Below are 18858 nucleotides of genomic sequence, written 5' to 3' on the forward strand. Positions count from 1 at the left end.
CCCCTCCAGGGGTGGGAACACATCAGCAAACAAAGGACCAAGATCCCTACCCTTGTGAGGATTACATTCTAATGGGGTAGAAAGAAACTAAATTATATAGCCTTAGAAGGTCAGCAATGCCTAAAAATATACATAGCAAGGTAAGGGATTGGAAGTGCTGGGTTTGCAATTTTAAAAAGGGTGAACCTCCTTTAAAGGGTGACATTTGATTGGACAAAGACTTAAAGACAGTGTGAAGCAAGCCATGTGGATGTCTGGGGAAAGAGCATTCTGGGCGGAGGGGACTTGTCAATGTACACATGCTCCTGGCAGGTGTGTCTGGGGAAGGGCACACGCGCCTGACGGTGTTCTGCTGTCAGATGTTGTGCAGGCGCGTGTTCCCCACGAGACGTGGGAGACAGGAGTTTCCCACTAACAACTATCACTTTGCTAAGTGCTCCCCGACCACACCCTCTCAGTGCACCCTCCCAACATCTCCATGAGAGAAGAGCAAGAATTTCCATTTTACAGACAAGGAAACTGATGCCAGAGAGGTCAAAGAGGTTTGTCTGCCCCCAGAGCCATTGCTGTTAACCCCTGCACCATCCTTCCCCTACACTCTGATTTCACATGGATGAGAGTGACAGTATGTCTCCTGTACATACATGTGACAGAGAAAAAGAGTTTGCATTACTGTTTGCCAAGTTTGTACATTTTCTTAATGCAACTGTGACACCAGCCATGGCTTGTGGTGACTATGTCAGAGGCCCGTGTGGCAGCAGGTGTGCCCGGGGGTGTTTGGGAGAGATGTAGTGTTTCAGGGTGTGAAAAAAACACTGACTCAGTGGTTAGCATTGTTCTCTCATGGACAGTTCCTGCAGCCATCTAAGATGCCAGGACAGGAAGGAATCAAGAACTGGGAATCAGAGCCAGAGAGGGGAAGGCTGAGGGAATAAAGACCCATCCCCCATCCCTAACCCCACAGTGCTCTCCAAGCAACAGTCCACTCTCCCCCTGTGACCCGTGGTGGGTGGGGGGCGCTCCAGAGGGGGAAAAAGCCTTGCAGTGACCTTTAGGGAATGGAAGATAATGCCCTCAGGCAGTTGCATGATATGTCGGCCCTTCCAGTCCCACTCTCTGCCCTTCTTCAGGCTCTGTGCCCTTGGGAGGCTGACCTCTACGGACTGTGCATCAATGACCCCCTTGTTCCCTACCTCTCTGTTGGGTTCAGCCAATGAGAGTCCCCAGCAGGAGATACTGGAGGGAGGAGGAGAATAAGGTGTTTATTCCCCCTGCTCTCTTCCCATCAGGTCCCCATGGTTGCCTACATCTCTCAACCAAAGACCACTGCTCCTGTCAGGGGCCCTCTCCACACAGCTGCACTCTCTGGGTCCGTGTGCCCTCCCCTCTCCTCTCCCCTCTTACCCCTTCGGGCCCAGGAGCTGTAATGGCTTCTCCCTGTTGCTAGCCCTGGAGAGCTGCATATACCTTGTTAGTTTCTTAAGCCCAGCCCCCATCTTTGGAAATAGTCCCTTTTTAAGTCTCTGCCCAGTTTGAGGGTGCTGTGTCTCCTGCTGGGAGGCTGAGTGACAGACAGGTCCGTCCATTCACCAGCACGGTCACACACAATCCTCCAGGGATCACCATGCTGCCATGTTATCACAAACGCACTCGCATCCCTTCGTGTCACACAGTCTCACACGTGCATCCCATCCCCTAGTTTCCTCAACACATCCTTATTTGGGGAAGACTCCATAAAGAGGGTCAACTTTGAGCCAGGTCAAGGGAGAAGTCAGTCTACAAATCAGTAAGCAGGCCCAGAGTGCCAAATGAAACTAAACAGAAGCTGCTCAAGGAACTGCCAACTTAAAAGAGCCGTGACAGACACACAAAAAGGAAAGGCGGCAACGCCACTCACAGAGTAAACCTCAAAGCCACGCGTGCTTGTCTCACATCACTGAGATTTATTCAAGGAACTGACTCTATATGCGTTCATTTTGCGGACTCTACAAGTTTTCTGGGTTATGTGTGAGTCAGTGTGGCCCCCTTCCCTCTACCATCAGAATATTTGAATAAATGTGCTCCCTTTTTTCATTTAAAACTTAGAATTATGTTGCCAACACCTCTTCCTGAGAAAGAGGTGTGTCCCCCGGGAGCCAGCAGCCCATTACCTTTCTGAGGGGCCGCAGGCACGTGCCCACCTGGAGAGGGCAAGGACGGTGAATGAGGGGAACTGAGGGATTGCTCAGAGCAATGTTTCCCCTCAAACAGGCCTCCTGGTGCTGTTAGACTGAGAAGCAACAGCATCTCCAAAATGGGGACCCCAGCTGCACTGTGACTTGTTTAAGAATGATGACATTTTTAAAAGAGATCCTTTTCACTTTCACATTGGAAAGCTTTGCTGCACTCTTAAACAATCTGATTGCGTCTCAAGGACTTGTCGTAACATCTTCAGTTGTACAGTGTGAGCCAAAGTCAAATGCAGCATATAGAGAGAAATTAATAGTATCGGCAACTTCCCCAGAATCCAGCCCCTTGCTACTGTGAAGTGAAAGGCTCCTGTGAAGTGAGGAGGGTGCCATGCTTGTGTAGGGTCAATGAGAGGAGTCTTCCTGAAGGAGGTGCCCAGGGAAGGAGCAGAATCCAGGAGTCAGATCCAGAGTCGAGGCTCGGAGGAGCTGGGAGGAGCTGGAAGAATAATTTCAAGAGCTTTAACTGTCTCTCTCCCATAGCCACCCAGTCCCACCCACACCCTTCGACATCTACCTCCTTTAGAGGGGCCATTGTGGAGAGAAGGTGCAGGGGCAATATTTTGGAATCAGGCTCCACTCACTCCCGCCCTGGAAGGGGTGGGGGCTCCTGGGGTGAGCTGCCTTGGGCCTCTGTCCTTGGCTGGGATCCCCACTGGTCTGAGCAGCTAGAATGGAATGTTCCTGGGATAAAAAGCCTGCCCCCTCCTCCACCTCTTCCCTTATGGAGTTCCTCAGGGACTGTCATGGGGGGAGAAGGGGGACTGTTCCAGGGATGCCTGATATGGTGATGCTCTGGAGAAGCAAAGGCCCACACTGCCTGGGGGCTCTGTCCTGGCAGCTTCTCCTGGGCTAGGTAGGTTGGCTCCACCAACCATTTACAGATCTCCTCTATGTGCTAGGCACTTAGTGTGACCTCTCATTTAATACTCAAAAATTATCTCCTCCCTAACTCCCCATAAAACACACACACACACACACACACACACACACACACACACACGAAACTGGCTCAGAGAAGGGAAGTCATTTGCCCAAGGTCTCCCAGCTGAGAAGCTCCAGGTCAGGACTAAATCCCAGGTCTGTCTAGCTCTGTTTTTTTTTTTTTTTCCGGTACGCAGGCCTCTCACTGTTGTGGCCTCTCCGGTTGTGGAGCACAGGCTGCGGACGCACCAGCTCAGCGGCCATGGCTCACAGGCCCAGCCGCTCCGAGGCATGTGGGATCTTCCCGGGCCGGGGCATGAACCCGTGTCCACTGCATCAGCAGGCGGACTCTCAACCACTGCGCCACCAGGGAAGCCCCCTGTCTAGTTCTAAGACAGGACACTTTCTGCCCCACCATGGAGCCTGTCACCCTCTTCCTCTGCCATCCCAGGCTCTTTGTTCTCCTTGGCACCAAACAGGCCAGCCCACGTATGCAGGGAGAGGAGGCAGCCTCCAAGGCAAGCCCAGGCCCTGAGCATCCTTGGCCTGCCCTTGCCTGAAGCCAGGTGTGCTGACTCAGCCTGACTTACCCCCCAAAGCCCAGACAACCAAGCAGGGGAGCCAGCCTCTGGGGGTGTGCCCAGACCTTGGAGGGGTGGCAGAAGATGCCACCTTCTGCCACCCCTCCAATGTCTGATCACATTGATTGTGTCTGATCACAATGTCTGATCAATGTCTGATCTCATCCCTCCCCAGAACCAAGGACCAGGGTTCACTGTACCCAGACTCAAAGGGTGAGTTCAGAAACCCTCATTAGCCTGATAAATGGAGCCCTCATTAGCCTGATAAATGAAAAGCCACATAGCCTAATGTTTAAGGTGTCCCCCACTTAGAGGTTCTGTGTCCTTGGGCAAGTCACCTGCCCCCCCCGACCCTCAGTTTCCTCATCTGTGGAAATGGGGCTAACTCCTACTTTGCAGAGTAGCTGGGAGGACTGAAAGAGATAATGGGTGTAAAGTGCTTAGCACAGTGCCTGGCATAGAGGTGGTGGTTAATATATTATGCCACAACCAAGGAGTCCCTTCCCCCATCACTCCTAGCCAGCGTGCGGTCAAGGTCTAATGTGGGAAGACATAGGCTGGGGATCTCCCAGCTTTCCCAAATACCTCCTCCCATGCTAGCTGTAAAGCAGGGGAGGAGGTAAAGGCTCTGCTTCTCCTTCAGCTCGGAGGAGACTGGGACCCTGGGTTTTTCTCCAGGGACCTGGCTGTTAGGGGAAGGGAGCCTCCTAGAGACTGCCCACTGCAGGCCTGGAGCACTTTAGCTGTGAATTGTCGCTTCAGCCTAATCTCTAGGAAGCCACCTTGATTCCCAGGTGGCGGCGGGGGCGGCGGCAGGATGGGGTGTTCTAATCAATTATCAGTGTAACAAATCTGGGAGGAGTGAAACTACTCTGGGGTTTTACTCAGACGGTGTCGGCCAACAGGGGCAACCTCTCTCTCCAGGAAAGTCTTTCCTGATGGACCTTCCCTCTGAGGTCAGAGGCCCGCCCCTTCTCTAAGTGACCACCAGTACCCACACATTCTGCCAGACCTTTAAAGCTCAAAGCCTGAGAAGCCTGGGCAACAAGAGAAGAGGCTGGCTGGAGGCGGGGACACTGTGGGTTCCCAGCCTGCTCCAGGCCTTGCCCACACGCCCGGAGAAGCAGCCCACACTGCCCTCTGGTGGCGCCGCCCAGCGGCGCCTCACTTGTCAGGGACCAGCCAAGAGAGCGAAAGGGCTCATCCAGGGGAGGGGCAGGGCCTGACTAAAACCCTGACCTGGCCTTCCAGCCCCTCACTTCCCTCAGCTGACATTCCAGATTCACTGGTGGCAATCAATGTCCTCAGGGCACAGATCCCTCAGGATCCCCTGTACTCAGTCCAGTCCCCAGGGCTAGAATGCTGGGCCATCTAGAAAGTGTTCAGGAAGGCACGCAGGGTGGGGATGCAGTATATAACCAGGGGCTACAGTCACTTGTGAAGGCCTAAAAACAGCCCTCCAACATCACCAGGGCAGGCTGCCTAGAACAGGGCTGAGGGACACAAGTCCTTGAAAACAGAGACCCTCTGATTCAGTGCTGCTTCTTGAGGCCCTGGACTGAGCAGAGATCAATGTTTGTTGATTGAGGAGAATATGAAGCCTTCTAGAGGGGCCCTGGGTGCGCCAGACAGTGGTGGGAAGGTGACTTTTATTAATTGGCTGAGGAGTAGTGGAAAGACCACTGAACCAAGAGCTGGGGTTCAAGTCACTGAACACTGTGTGCCCTGGCCGAGGCCCTTAGTGAGAAGCGTGGGACATCTGGAAGTGGAGGGAGGGGACAGAGCTGCCTGTGACACTAGGACCAATCTCCATTTCCTACATATACCACTTTCTCCAGCAAGAGCCATCTCTAATTCCCTACCTGCCCCCCCCACACACACAAAATCAGGACAAAGCTGATTACCAATAAATCCCAGAGAAAGGCAAAATTGTGGTGACACAGAGCACTTTACACCATTAGCTAAAAGCTTCTCTGGACCAAGTGTCCCTCTCCCATGCAACCCAGAAAACAAACAGTCCTGGCTGCAGCCCAGCGCTGAAGCCTGAGCTCCTCACTGTGTCACCTCCAGGGAGTCCTTGTCCTTTCTGGGCCTCTAGATCCCAAATGACCCAAGTAGCTTTGGAAGGTCCTCTCTCTCTCTCTGGGGAGGCCAGAGGATGCCAAGGGCCTCTCACTGCTCTCCCAGTCCACAAGCTCTCAGAGTCTCTGAGACCTCCTCCTGGTCTTCCCTTCCCCAGCTAAGAATGGGTTCAGGAAGTCCTGGCTGTTAGCTGAGAAACCAGGCAAAAAGTTTGGTCTGGGAAGAGGAAGAGCTAGCTGGGGGAAGGACAGGTGAGGGCCCCTGGGTCTCTGCCTTTCAGAGCAGTGCACCTGACCCTGAGGACTCTGGGATTACACCAGATTCCTGTGACTCTTAATTATCTCGTTCTACACCCTTCTCCCCATTCCTAAGCCCTGACATGAGGAGGGACAGCTACATTCAGAGAGGGACTGAGGAAACGGGCCCAAAGACAGGGCAGAGTTGTTCTAGGTCACACGGCAGACAAGCGGACACCAGTTCTATCTAGCCCCTGCCCCTGGACAGCGGAGAGAGACTGCGAGGACACACACAGGCCTAGGACCTAGTTCTGTCCCTAGCTGACCTTGCCACTCCGTAAAATGAGGACTTTAAATCAGCTCCTAGGCTCCGTCAGCAAAAGCAGTGCCTGTTTCTAGGTGTGATATAAGAGAATGAAACATTCTTCCGTGATTTATGGGAAAAGACAGACCTCTGCCCTGTGTTAACCTCACTACAGCCCTTCCAAGAGGTGAAGATACCCACATCACAGACTGATAAGTGAGGCTGTGGTCAACTCAGCCAGTGAGCAGCAAAGCAGCGGCCAGGCCATTCACAGCTGAGTGGGGCAGGGGAATGGGGGGCCTGAAGGGCACGTGGAAAGGAAGAGAAGCAGATCTCCTTTCAGGTCTGGCCCTTTAAGGCCCCACTTTCTAGAATCTAGAAGCCAATGACATACCTGCCCCCCTGGGGCCTGTTAAAGGATGTCACCTGGCTCCATCCCTGGCAGAGCCATCTTAGTGACAGGTTGGGAGGGAGCCCCTAGGAGAGCCGGCAAAGCTTCAGGCAGTCACCAAACACCCCACCCTGGTCATCTGAGTCAGACTGTACTCTTAGCGAAGCTGCATGAGGGCCTGAGAAAAGACCTGTCTCCTAGAAGTGGAAGGTCCTAAGTATAAGTATGATGGGAGCAAATCCGTAGCCTCTCTGGGATTCCATCTCCCCGAATGGGAAACAGGGGCTTAGGAGAGGAGAACTCAGAGGTACATCGCTGTGCCAGCCCCCACCCCATCCTGGGGCCTCATTATTCTGGCCTCCCGAAGGGTAGTGCCAGAAAGCAGCAGCCTCAAGGGCAAGACTCTTCTTACAGCCCCAAGGGACCCAGGAAATGCAGCGCTGGTGGAAGGCGAGGGTGGGGTGCTGCGTCTGTGCAGGAGGCTCCAACGGGTAAAAGTTTGCTGGCAAACCCCTTCTGGGATCTGAGCAGCCTCCACTTGTCCACCTCTGTAATAGGGACTTGGTGCTACTACCACACTCCGCCGGAGGTCTGGGAGTGGCGGCAACAGAAAGCGGACAGCTTTATTAAGGACCCAGCGGACTCCAGAAGCCCTAGGGAAGGAGGTCTGGAGCCCTGCACCGCCCCGCCCCGCCCCGCCCCACGGATGCACCAGCCGCTAAGACCGCACCTCAGTTTAGCCTTCTTTACTGGGCCCTCGGCCCCCCGACTGTCTCCTGGGGTCGGGCAATCTGTCCATCCGCGTCGGTGACGCCGTCCATCCAGCCGGCGTCCACAATCCGTCGGTCGGCACCTCGGCGATGGCCTGTCGGGGTGGCCAGAGGTCCCGGCGCGGAGGTCAGCGCAGGGGGGAGGCGGGGCCGCGGGGCGGGCTCCGGCGGAAGGGTGAATCGGGCTCGGGGCAGTGGCCCCGCCGCAGGCGCCCGGCGCCCCAGGGCACGCAGCCGCCCAGACCGAGCGCAGAGGCAAGCAGCGCGGGCGGGCGACCGCGGCGGCCGCGGCGCGAGCCCTTCTTGAGGCGTGACCCGTGCGCCGCCAGATAGAGCTCGGCCTGCGCCACGCCGCCACCCAGGCGGCCCAGGCTTTCGGCGCGGTGCGCCAGGCGCAGCTCGGCTGCCAGGAAGACGCAGTGCAGCTGCAGCACGCGGCTCTCCAGCTCCGACACCAGGCGCCGGCGGCCCTCCACCTCCAGCAGTCGCCGCCGCGCTTCGGCCAGCTCAAGCGCGCGGCCCCCTGCCGCCGCCGCCGCCGCCGCCGCCGCCGCGCCCGGGCCGCCGCCCGCGCCCCCTGCCGGCCCGGTGCGCCCCGCGCCCCCGCTAGCGCCCTGGCGCCAGCGCTGCAGCTCCTGCCCCTCGGCCGAGCCCGCCGACCCCTGGGCCACTTCGGGCTGCGGTGAGGCCTGAGCCGGGGTCGGGGTCAAGGTCGGAGTTGGGGACGGGGGCTGAGGGGACAATAGGCGCTCCCCGGGCGGCAGCGACGGGGACCCCGGTTCTGCTGACCCTTCCTGGGCCCCCGGGCCGCAGGCGCTGATGCGGCAGCCCGGCATCCCCCGCCCCCCGGCGGTCCGCAGCAGTAGGTCCGCGGGTCTGGCTGGCTGTCCCCCACGCTGGGAAGGACGGATGCCTCAAATCAGAAAGAGACGCGGCCACAGCCCCCACACTAGCGCCAAGGCAGCCGCGGGTGCGTCTTATAGACCATGGGGCGGAGCGAAGGGCAGCACAGCCAATCAAAGACTAACATGCCCTGAACCCTCCTCCCCTGCCCCGCCCCGTCAGGACACTGCCCAAACCCTTCAGGTCCCTGGTCCTTCGACCCAGGCTGCTCTGCTAGGGCATCCAGTCCCTATCCACCTCCTCCAAATTTTGGGTGGAAAGGGGACCGCATCTTCTCTGGCCTGGCCCCTGAGTCATAAGCTCTAGTAGCTAGTGCTTAGAAATCATGGACTCCTGTCCCCACCTGTGGTAGGCTTTTGCCTGAAGCCACACTATGTGACAGTGAAAGCCTGAGACACAACTCAGGAGGCTTGTCTCCTTGCACAGTACCAAACGCTGCCCCTTGGCTGAATCGGCTCTACCTGGTCTCCTGGGCCGCAAACTTCACCAGGACCACCTTCTCCAATCTCCCTGCGGCCATGGAGAGGTTAACACAGAGGGGCGACTGGCCTCCTGGTGGGGATCTGGCAGTGTTGGTTCCTCAAGCCCTTCACTTGCAGAACAAACCTCAGCACTGCTGCTGAGCTTGGCGCGGCTTTCGCAAATCTTGGTGGCCCCCCAGGGGAGCCCCACCCCTCAGTGGGCAAAATTCTTTCCAAGCCCCTGCTCCTGTCTGCTCCTCCCAGTAGGTGCCCCCACACCTATCACACAGAGCGGGAAACAGACCCAGAAGGTGTAGTGGAGCCTTGCCCAAGGTCCGTGGCTCAATCTGGACCGCCGAAAGGGACAAGCTCATCCATTCATGCCCTCTGGGAACTCAGATACCTGGGTCTCCTCACTGTCATTGAGGGGACCCTGCTTAACTGGGACTTTAGTCATACTGGCAGAACGATAGAACTGAGCTCTAGCCATTTTTCCCACAGCGGAAGTGATCTTGCCATACCCCCTCCAAACATTGACCCAGACGCCATGGCACTGCCATCCACTTGAAAGTGCCATCAGAAATGAAAGGGCTCTGTGTTGGGCGGTGGCAGGGTCTGGAGGGCCAGAAACCAGCCGAGACCAGTTGGGAAGAACTGCAGCAGACGGTGGGCTCAGGGGACCTGCCGAAAGTGTGGCCAGTGTGATTACCGCCCCAGGCTGAAGAGGAGGCTGATGGGGGCGCTGCACTGGCTTGATGTGGAGGAGAAGGAGGACTTTGGAGCACACCCCACCCCCACACCACCCCGCCCCACCTCCGCATCATGTTCTCTAAGTGCTTTTAAGTGCCTTAGATTGAGTGATTGGGACTCGTGGGCGAGACAGCTCGGCTCCTGAGAGGCAGCTTAGAAGGGGCTCGGAGAGGACGTTGAGGTCCATGAGGGGGCGTCAAGCTCAGTGAAGGGTAAGGGAGGAGGACTTTGAAGGAGGGAGTGAGGGGGAGGGTGTTCAGTGACGGGAGTAGCGGAGGCTCAGGGCAGGGCGAGGGGAGGGGCTCAGTGAAAGTGATGGGCTCAGCGAGGGGAGAGGGGTTTAGTGGGTACATTGGTGCTAGAGGCTCACAGAGGGAAAAGAAGGGAAATTCAGTGAGGAAGATGGGGTTCAGGGAGTCAGAGGGGCTCAATGGGGATGACGGAATGCCCTGCTGAATGGTTCATCCCTTTGAATGGTCTCCTTTGTGTCATCAAACTTTGTGTCTTTCTCTGTGCAGAAGATCCCTCCCCCATCACCGTGGCGAGATCTACAGGTGTTTTGCCTCCATCAGGCAGATCACTGCTCCCAACTTCTGGGGATGAACCAAGGGGAACAAGACTAGGACTTACGCCCATCTCCCACCATCAGCCAGATCCAGAGAACCAGTCAGATCTGAGTTCAAATCCCACACACACTGCCCATCTGGGTTACCTTGGGCAAGTTGTTTCTCTGAATAGAAGGAGATACTCAACCTATATTTGTTGAATAGATGAACATTCTCTCTCCACAGTACCCCTAAAGGAGGGGCATCAGCAGCCTTTGTTCCTGATGAGAAACCAAAGCCCAGAGAAGTGAAGAGACTCGCTCAAGGTCACACAGCAGATAAGTGGCCAAACAAAGATTCAAACACAGATGTGACCCACCCCAAAGTCATAGCTCACCTCCCTGCTGTTCTCTGATATGTCCCCTGTTCCTATCCTCTATGGCATTTCCCACTAGTCATATATAAATATGTATTTGTTTATAGTTTAGTTACTTAACAGTCTCTCCTTAGACTGGTTTTGCTTAGCATGAGATTCCCTGAAGTTAGATAGAGTGCCTGGCCCCATAAGGCCACTGAAACGATATTTGTTTGAATTGAAAAATAATACAAGGGTAGACAGAGCTAGTTGAGAATAGAGAAGTCCCCTTCTTCATTCATTCATTTATCCATTCATTCTTTATTTCACTCACTCAACAAATTTGATCATTACCTTCTCTGTTGAGCTGGCTGCTAAAGGTACAGCAGTGATCAGATGGGGCCCTGCCCTCAGAGAGCACACAGCCTAGGGAGGACACAGGTGACTGCAGTTCAGTGAGGTATCTCCTGGCATAGGGGAAACACAGTGGCTGTGCGAACGCAGAAGAGACACTGAGCTGGGTGGGGAGGGGATCAGAGAGAGTTCCCTGCAGAAGATGATATTTAAACTGAGACCTGAAGGATGAATCAAAGTGTGAGATGGATGCACAGATGGTGGAGGGACAGGAAGGGAGAAGGATTCAGGGTAGGAACAGCATGAATACAGGATCAGAGGTTAGAGAGCTTTGGCATCTCCCAGCTTCCTTCCCAGCTTCCTTAATTGCCCTGAGCTCCATGCTCCCAAGAATGGGCAGGGGACACAGCCAACCACCTCTTAGGGCACAACCAGCCTGGGAGACACAACATTAGGAATTAGAAAATACACTTTTACTTATTATTATTTTAAAATTTTATTTATTATTTACTTTTGGTTGCATTGGGTCTTCATTGCTGCACACGGGCTTTCTCTAGTTGCAGCGAGCGGGGGCTACTCTTCGTTGCAGTGTGCAGGCTTCTCACTGCAGTGGCTTCTCTTGTTGCGGAGCACGAGCTCTAGGTGTGCGGGCTTCAGTAGTTGTGGCACATGGGCTCAGTAATTGTGGCTCGCAGGCTCTAGAGCACAGGCTCAGTAGTTGTGGCACACGGGCTTAGTTGCTCCATGGCACGTGGGATCTTCCCGGACCAGGGCTCGAACCCGTGTCGCCGGCATTGGCAGGCGGATTCTTAACCACTGTGCCACCAGGGAAGCCCTAGAAAATACACTTTTAAACTCTAATGATTATTCTTTTTTTCTGATCTTCATCAAAGTTATGCATTCCTTTTGTAGGAAAGATAGGAAATAGAGAAAATACTAAAATATAAAAAAAAGAATAGAGAGGAAAGGCATGTGGAATTGGAGAGACTTGAATTTGAATTGAAGCTCAGTTCTTTCCTAGCTGCACAACCCTGAGAAAGGCACTTTTTCTCTGTGAACTTCAGGACCTGAGGAATGGAACCACTAATACTTATGGCACAAAGACATACAAAGATCAAGGATTTGTCCAAGGTCTCACAGCAAGTCATGTCTCTCTGTGGTCTGAGTCAGAGGTCTTGAAAGAGAAGAGGCAGCCCAGGGGGGACCTGGTTTCAGAGTCCTGTCCATTATACACACTCTCCTTCCAGGACAGCAGCCGGCAGAGACAGAACCTTACGGAGGGGATGGCAAGTGCAGCTGTGGCCCAAAGCAGGATCCCCTCCATCAGCTGAGAGTGGAGTGGGGCAGGAGGTCAAGGCTTGAAAAGTCGACTTCTATCCCAGCCTAGAAGATTCAAGGCCTCTGCTCAGAGATCCAACCCCTCCCTTTCAGTCTCTTCCTGGCAACCTGGGCTGGCACCCTCTAGGATGTGATATCAGTTTAATAATTTAGCAGATGCAGACAAAGATAGCAGCTCTGAAAATAACCCAGCTAGGCCCCAGCCTCCATCTCCTCTTTCCTCAGCAGACTCCCCTGCCCTCCCCACAAGGTCTCTGGTTGCCCCACATACCTGTCAGTGCCCCTGCCCACCAGTGGGCACCTGATCCAACACCTCTTCCTTCTTCCAAACTTCTCCTCCCCCTCACCTCTCCTTTCTCTCCATTCTCATATTAAGAGCTTTTATATTAATTAGAGCTTAAAGGAATCTTGGGCTAGAAGTCAGAAAAGTTGAGGGTTTTTTTTTTTTTTTTTTTTTCTGTACGTGGGCCTCTCACTGTTGTGGCCTCTCCCGTTGCGGAGCACAGGCTCCGGACGCGCAGGCTCAGCAGCCATGGCTCACGGGCCCAGCTGCTCCGCGGCATGTGGGATCTTTCCGGACCAGGACACGAACTCGTGTCCCCTGCATCAGCAGGCGGACTCTCAACCACTGCGCCACCAGGGAAGCCCAGAAAAGTTGAGTTTAATTCATCATGTGGACTAGAGCAAGTCCCTTTTCCTTGCTAAGCCTCAGTTCCCACATTTGTCAAATGAGGCCACTGGATCCCTAAATGTGGCATGAACAACATGTCTGGGTGGGGGGAGGACAGCAGCTCAGACAGGGCACTGGATATCTTTCCCAGGAAGGCACAACTGCAGTGTCAGCCATCTCAGTCAACAGCACTGCAACCCATCCTGCTACTCCAACCAGAGAGCTCACAGGTTTTCTTTTTCTTTCTTTTCTTTTAAAATGTCTCTTGTGATGAAAAATTTACCCTGGTTCTTATTCCTAGAATAAAAGGCTGTGACTTGTGTTTACAACGGATGTAGGGCTCTGTTGGTTCCACGTGCTTTTGGTGCTTCAGCACGTTTCTGACAAGTAGGAGTTTTACTTCCCTCTGGAAAGTTGGAAAGAGCAATACCCCTTCCCCCTTGAAGCTTTACTCAAATCACCCCACCTTTATGGGTCTGTTTTCACAGCTCTAAAATGGCCAGGTGTTGAAGGGTAAGAAGGACAAGGTTAGATTCCATGCTCTCTAGATTGTAAGCTTCAAAAGGGGTGAGTTCGAGTCTGCCTTTGTGCATTCATTCAGCAATGTAATTAGGCACATACCATGTACCAGCCACTGTGCAAGGTGCTAGCAGTAAATAAGAAAAGCACAAACCCTATTCCCACAAAGCTTACATTTCAGAAACCAAACTAATTAAATCCCAAGAAATGTGCCATGAAGGAACAATAAAATACCTGCCAATGTTTACCTAACACTTACTCTGTGCCATGTACAGAGTACCTATCCTTTGAGGCATATTATTAACACACCGCATTTTACAGATAAGGAATCTGAAGGACAGAGTGGTTAAGTAAATGCGGCCAAGGCCACATGGTCAAGGAGTGGCCAAGCTAGGATTCAACACCCAGGCAGTCTGCCTCCAGAGCCTGTTTTCAACCACTAGGCCGTAGTGCTTCCCTAGAAATCATGAACAAGGTCTAATCTGGTGACATGACGGGCTTCCCCGGTGGTCCACTGGCTGACTCCACACTCTCAATGCGGGGGGCCCGAGTTCAATCCCTGGTCAGGGAACTAGATCTCACATGCTGCAACTAAGAGTTCGCATGCCGCAAAGAAAGATCCCGCATGCCAAAACAAAGATCCCGCGTGCCACAACAAAGATCCTGCGTGCCGCAACTACGACCTGGCACAGTAAAATAAATAAATGTTTTTTAAAAATCTGGCTACATGATAGAAAGGGGAGTCAAGGAGAGCTTCTCCTTAAGAGGTGACATTTAAGCTGAAACCTGAAAGATGAGCAGGAGTCAGTTATGTGGAATTGAGGAGAGAGATTTCCCAGCAGAATAAATAGTATGGGCAAAGGTCCTGAGACAGAAAGACCAGTGTGTTCAGTGCCTGGTAAGCCAGAAAATGGGGAGAGCTGAGATCAGAGGAGCTGGGTCTGGAGGCCAGGGTGAGGATTTGGGGTTTTACTCTAAGTGCAGAGGAAGCCTTTGAAAGGTTTAAGTGGGGATCAACATGATCTGATTTGATTCTAAAAGGTCATGCTGTTAGCCATGTAGAGAATGAACTGAAAGGCAGCAAGAGGAGGATGAGGGAGACCAGTTAGGAGATTACTGCAGTAATCCAGCTGAGAGAGGATGGAGGCCAGGCCAGGAGTAATGGCAAGAGGTCGGAGGAGAGACGATTTGGATTTTATTTGGAGATGAACTGAGAGGACTTGTGGATGATTAGTCAGGGGGTGAGTGAGGTACCGTTAGGTGGGGTACTCTTGACTGAGATGGGAAAGACCAGGGGAGGAACAGGTTTTGTAGAGAAATCAAGGTCAAGAGGGTTTTTTTCTTTTCCCCCTGCATGATAATTGCTTCAGTACAAAAATAAGAACAAAAGAAGTTGGGACTTCCCTGGTGGCACAGTGGTTAAGAATCTGCCTGCCAATGCAGGGAACACAGTTTCAAGCCCTGGTCCAGGAAGATCCCACATGCTGCGGAGCAACTAAGCCTGTATGCCACCACTACTGAGCCTGCTTTCTAGAGCCTGCGAGCCACAACTACTGAAGCCCACACACCACAGCTACTGAAGCCCGCGCGCCTAGAGCCCGTGCTCCGCAACAAGAGAAGCCACTGCAATGAGAAGCCCATGCACCGCAATGAAGAGTAGCCCCCACTCACCGCAACTAGAGGAAGCCCGTGTACAGCAACGAAGACCCAACGCAGTGAAAATAATAAACAAATAAAATTAAATTTTAAAAAATTTAAAAGAAGAACAAAAGAAGTCTATAGTAATAGCCCATTGTATCTTCCCATTTTTTAGTCTAACTAAGAAAGAGTATACCTTGCAAGGGGTATACATTCAGTTGCAAAGGTGGAAAGAGGACTTCCCTTGCAGTCCAGTGGTTAAGACTCCACACTTCCATTGCAGAGGGCACGGGTTCAATCCCTAGTCGGGGAACTAAGATCCCGCATGCCACACGCACAGCGCGCCCCCCCCCAAAAAACATGGAAAGATTATTTAAAATAATTGACATTAGCACAGCAGCATTCAGATGTTATGGTTTGAGTTACTGTGCACTGGAAAATGAAAGTCTGACTTGTAAAATCGTGCTCTCTGTATCAGTCTGATGCAGAAAAGCAAAACTCAGTTAAAAAAAAAAGTAACACAGAAAGGGAAAAAATATATATTTTACTAGTTAGTAAAGCTCTACACACGTGGAGAATAGGTAAACCTTTGGAAAGAATTTTGTTTTGGATGCCTATTTTGGAAAATCTTTTCTGTTTTTCTTCTCTACTCTCAATCCTCTATTCATAGAATCCTTCACTTCTGACACTTCTGGTCATTAAATGTGTGTGTGTGTGTGTGTGTGTGTGTGTATGTTTTACCGCACCAACCAGTTCTTCAACCCTAGCTGGGTGTCCTGCAATTCAGTGTGATTCGATTCTGACACTAACTTGAGTTAACGCAGACCCCACAGGTTAAGGACCTATTCCCACAAGCCTGCCCTTCACTTCAGACACCAATCATAAGTAGTAGATTCCCCCCAAGTTATCCACAACTTCTGTCTGACTTACCTACAAATCAGAGGTTCCCACGACCCCCTCCTTGGATTCAATAATTTGCCAGAACAGCTGGAAAATTCAGGGAAACACATTTACCAGTTTATTATAAAGGATACAGATGAACAGCCAAATGAAGAGATACGTAGGGTAAGATCTGGAAGGGATCTCTGAGCACAGGAGCTTCTGTCCCATGGAGTTGGGGTGCACCACCTTCCCAGCATGTGGGTATGTTCACCAGCCCAGAAGCTCTCCACACCCTGTACTTTGGGGATTTTTATGGAGGCTTCATCACATGAGCATGATGGATGATTAACTGAATCTCCAGCCCCTCTGCCCTTCCCAGAGGTTGGGGTGGGGGTGGGGCTGAAAGCTCCAAGCTTCTAATCATGGCTCCGTCTCTCTGGTGACCAGCTCCCTTCCTGAAGCTATTCAGGCACCTGCCAACAGTCACCTTGTTAGAACAGAATTTGCTCCCATGACCCAGGAAACTCCGAGGGGTTTAGGAGCTCTGTGTCAGGAACTGGGGGGAGACACCAATATACATATTTTTTCTATTATTTCACAACACCCAAGTTGGATATCCATGATAAGTAGGCAGGTGTATAGAAGCTTCTGGAAGTCAGCAGTGGAGAGTCAGAGCTGGAGACTTGAATTTGGGGAGTCATCCATAGATGGTACTTGAAGCCGTGGGATAAGATGAGTGGCCTTGGGAGAAAGTATTGATGGAGAAGTGGACAGAAGTCTGAGGCACCACATTTAGAAGCCAGGATCATGGGAACGAACCAACAAAGGAGCCTGAGCAGGGATGGTTGTCAATAAAGGGGGGAAACAGAAAAGTGGGTTGAGCAATAAATTGAGATTAAGGAAGCAGTTATGGCAAACACAGACCATTCTTCTGTGTAAGCTTTGTTTTGACAAGCAGACAAATAGAGTGGTAGCTGGCAAGAAAGGGGGTTGAACAGGGGTTCTGTAAGATGGGAGCCGCTAGGAGCACCTTTGTGTGTGATGGGATTGATCTAGTAGAAGGGGAAATGTGGCTGCCTTGCACAAATAAACTCACGTGGGAGATTCTTTTTTTTTTTTTTGGCTGCACTGCCCGGCTTGCAGGATCTTAGATCCCCAACCAGGGATCGAACCCATGCCCCCTGCAGTGGAAGCACGGAGTCTTAACCACTGGACCGCCAGGGAAGTCCCTGCATGGGAGATTCTTAAGACAGCAAGAGAGGATGGGCTGTCCAGCAAGCTCATTCCTACCACAAGCCTTCATTAAGCACTTACTATGTACCAGACACTTCTAAGCACTAGAAATATAGCAGTGATCAAGACAAGTAAGGTCCCTGCCCTCTGAGCACTCTCAATCCAGAGGAAGAGAGAAGGCCATAAAGAATCAAAACAAATAAGATCATTTCAGATTGCATTACATGTATATTTTGAAGGAAGAAAACAGGGTGATATGATAGGGCATAACCCCAGCAATATACTTTAGATAGAGGAGTCTAGGATGTTGGAGTGGGCAGCTGTGGGCTTTGCCTTCCCACCATTATTTGTCCTACTTTTGATAACAGTGCCTTTATATTTTGGGGGGAACCACTTCTCTTATATACTCAGTGCATGTTTCTTGTGGGGCTGACCCCAGCCTATCTCCAGGAATGGGATTATGATCCTGGCCTGGCCAGTGAAACTCAGTACTAGGAAGTTTACTAGAACTATTGAGAAAGAGAAACTTTCTTTGCCCAGGAATTTTTGACCAAGTAGACTATAGACCTGGAGCTGCAGGCAGTCATCTTGCCACCACAAAGGAATTGTGTGCCTGGTGCCTGGCAGGAGAGCCCAGAAACAGAGACCTGATGAGCGTGGAAATCACTTGAGCACCTGATTCCAGCTGTACCTGAAGGTACCCTTGGACTTTTCACTTCAGTGAGACAATAGATTCTCCTGTTTTTCTTAAGCTATTTTGAGCTATTTGAACTTATAATTGAACAAATCCTGATTGATGAAGAAAGCAAAGGAGGGCTTTAGAAGTGCTAGGGAGAAGCAATCCAGGTGGAACGAACAGGAAGTGCAAAGATTCTTTGCAGGATAGTTTGGCGCATTTGGGGAACACAAAGGAGGCAAGTGAAGCTGGAATATAATGAGCTGTGGTAATGGAATGAGATGGGATAGGCCCTCAGGAAGAGAGCTCCATTTCCAGCAAAATGGCAGAAGAGGGGAGCAGAGAAATGCTTCCTCATATATGGCACTTAAAAATGACAGATAAATTTTTTAAATTTTTCTTGTAAAGCATCAGTGAGCTGGCTACAAAGTAAGGGAATTAACAGAGCTCAGAAATGACAAGAAAGGGCAATTCCTCAAGAGTAAATGAGTCTTGTAGCTGGTGTTTGCCCTGAAAGCACCTGTTGAACCCTGAGACCTAGACCAGTCAAAATTTTTAAATTTAACCCACAATAAAACAGTTCACAACATAATCATTTCGTGACATATATAAGACAAATCAGGACTTCCCTGGTGGCACAGTGGTTAAGAATCTGCCTGCCAATACAGGGAAAACGGGTTCAAGCCCTGGTCCGGGAGGATCCCACATGCCACAGAGCAACTAAGCCCGTGCACCACAACTACTGAGCACGCATGCCACAACTACTGAAGCCCGCGCTCCTAGAGCCCGTGCTCTGCAAAAAGAGAAGCCACCGCAATGAGAAACCCGCGCACCGCAACGAAAAGTATCCCCCGCTCAATGCAACTAGAGAAAGCCCACATGCAGCAACTAAGACCCAACACAGCCAAAAATAAAAAACATTCTGCTGTACACCTTAAATTTATACACTGTATGTCAATTATATCTCCATAGAACTGGAAGAAAAAAAGACATTTTTACAACAGAACCCAGGACGCAG

At 51.9% G+C, this 18858-nt stretch overlaps 1 protein-coding gene across 1 annotated transcript; it reads right to left on the reverse strand.

Moving 5' to 3' along the window:
• Positions 1–1946: 1946 nt before the first annotated feature.
• On the reverse strand, positions 1947–8454 carry TRNP1 (TMF1 regulated nuclear protein 1). The gene is made up of 2 exons (XM_081225404.1): positions 7477–8454; positions 1947–2667 (listed from the first exon to the last, which is right to left on the reverse strand). The coding sequence occupies exon 1, from the start codon at positions 8350–8352 to the stop codon at positions 7645–7647; it is 708 nt and encodes a 235-aa protein (XP_081081530.1). The 5' UTR covers positions 8353–8454; the 3' UTR covers positions 1947–2667; positions 7477–7644.
• Between the last annotated feature and the right edge of the window lie 10404 nt (positions 8455–18858).

Source organism: Mesoplodon bidens, assembly GCF_964165515.1.
Source record: "Mesoplodon bidens genome assembly, chromosome: 2".
In the NCBI taxonomy this organism is placed as follows: Eukaryota; Metazoa; Chordata; class Mammalia; order Artiodactyla; family Ziphiidae; genus Mesoplodon; species Mesoplodon bidens.

Coding starts and splice junctions, on each gene's coding strand:
- TRNP1 (XM_081225404.1), bottom strand. CDS start 8,352: ATGCCGGGCTGCCGCATCAGCGCCTGCGGCCCGGGGGCCCAGGAAGGG.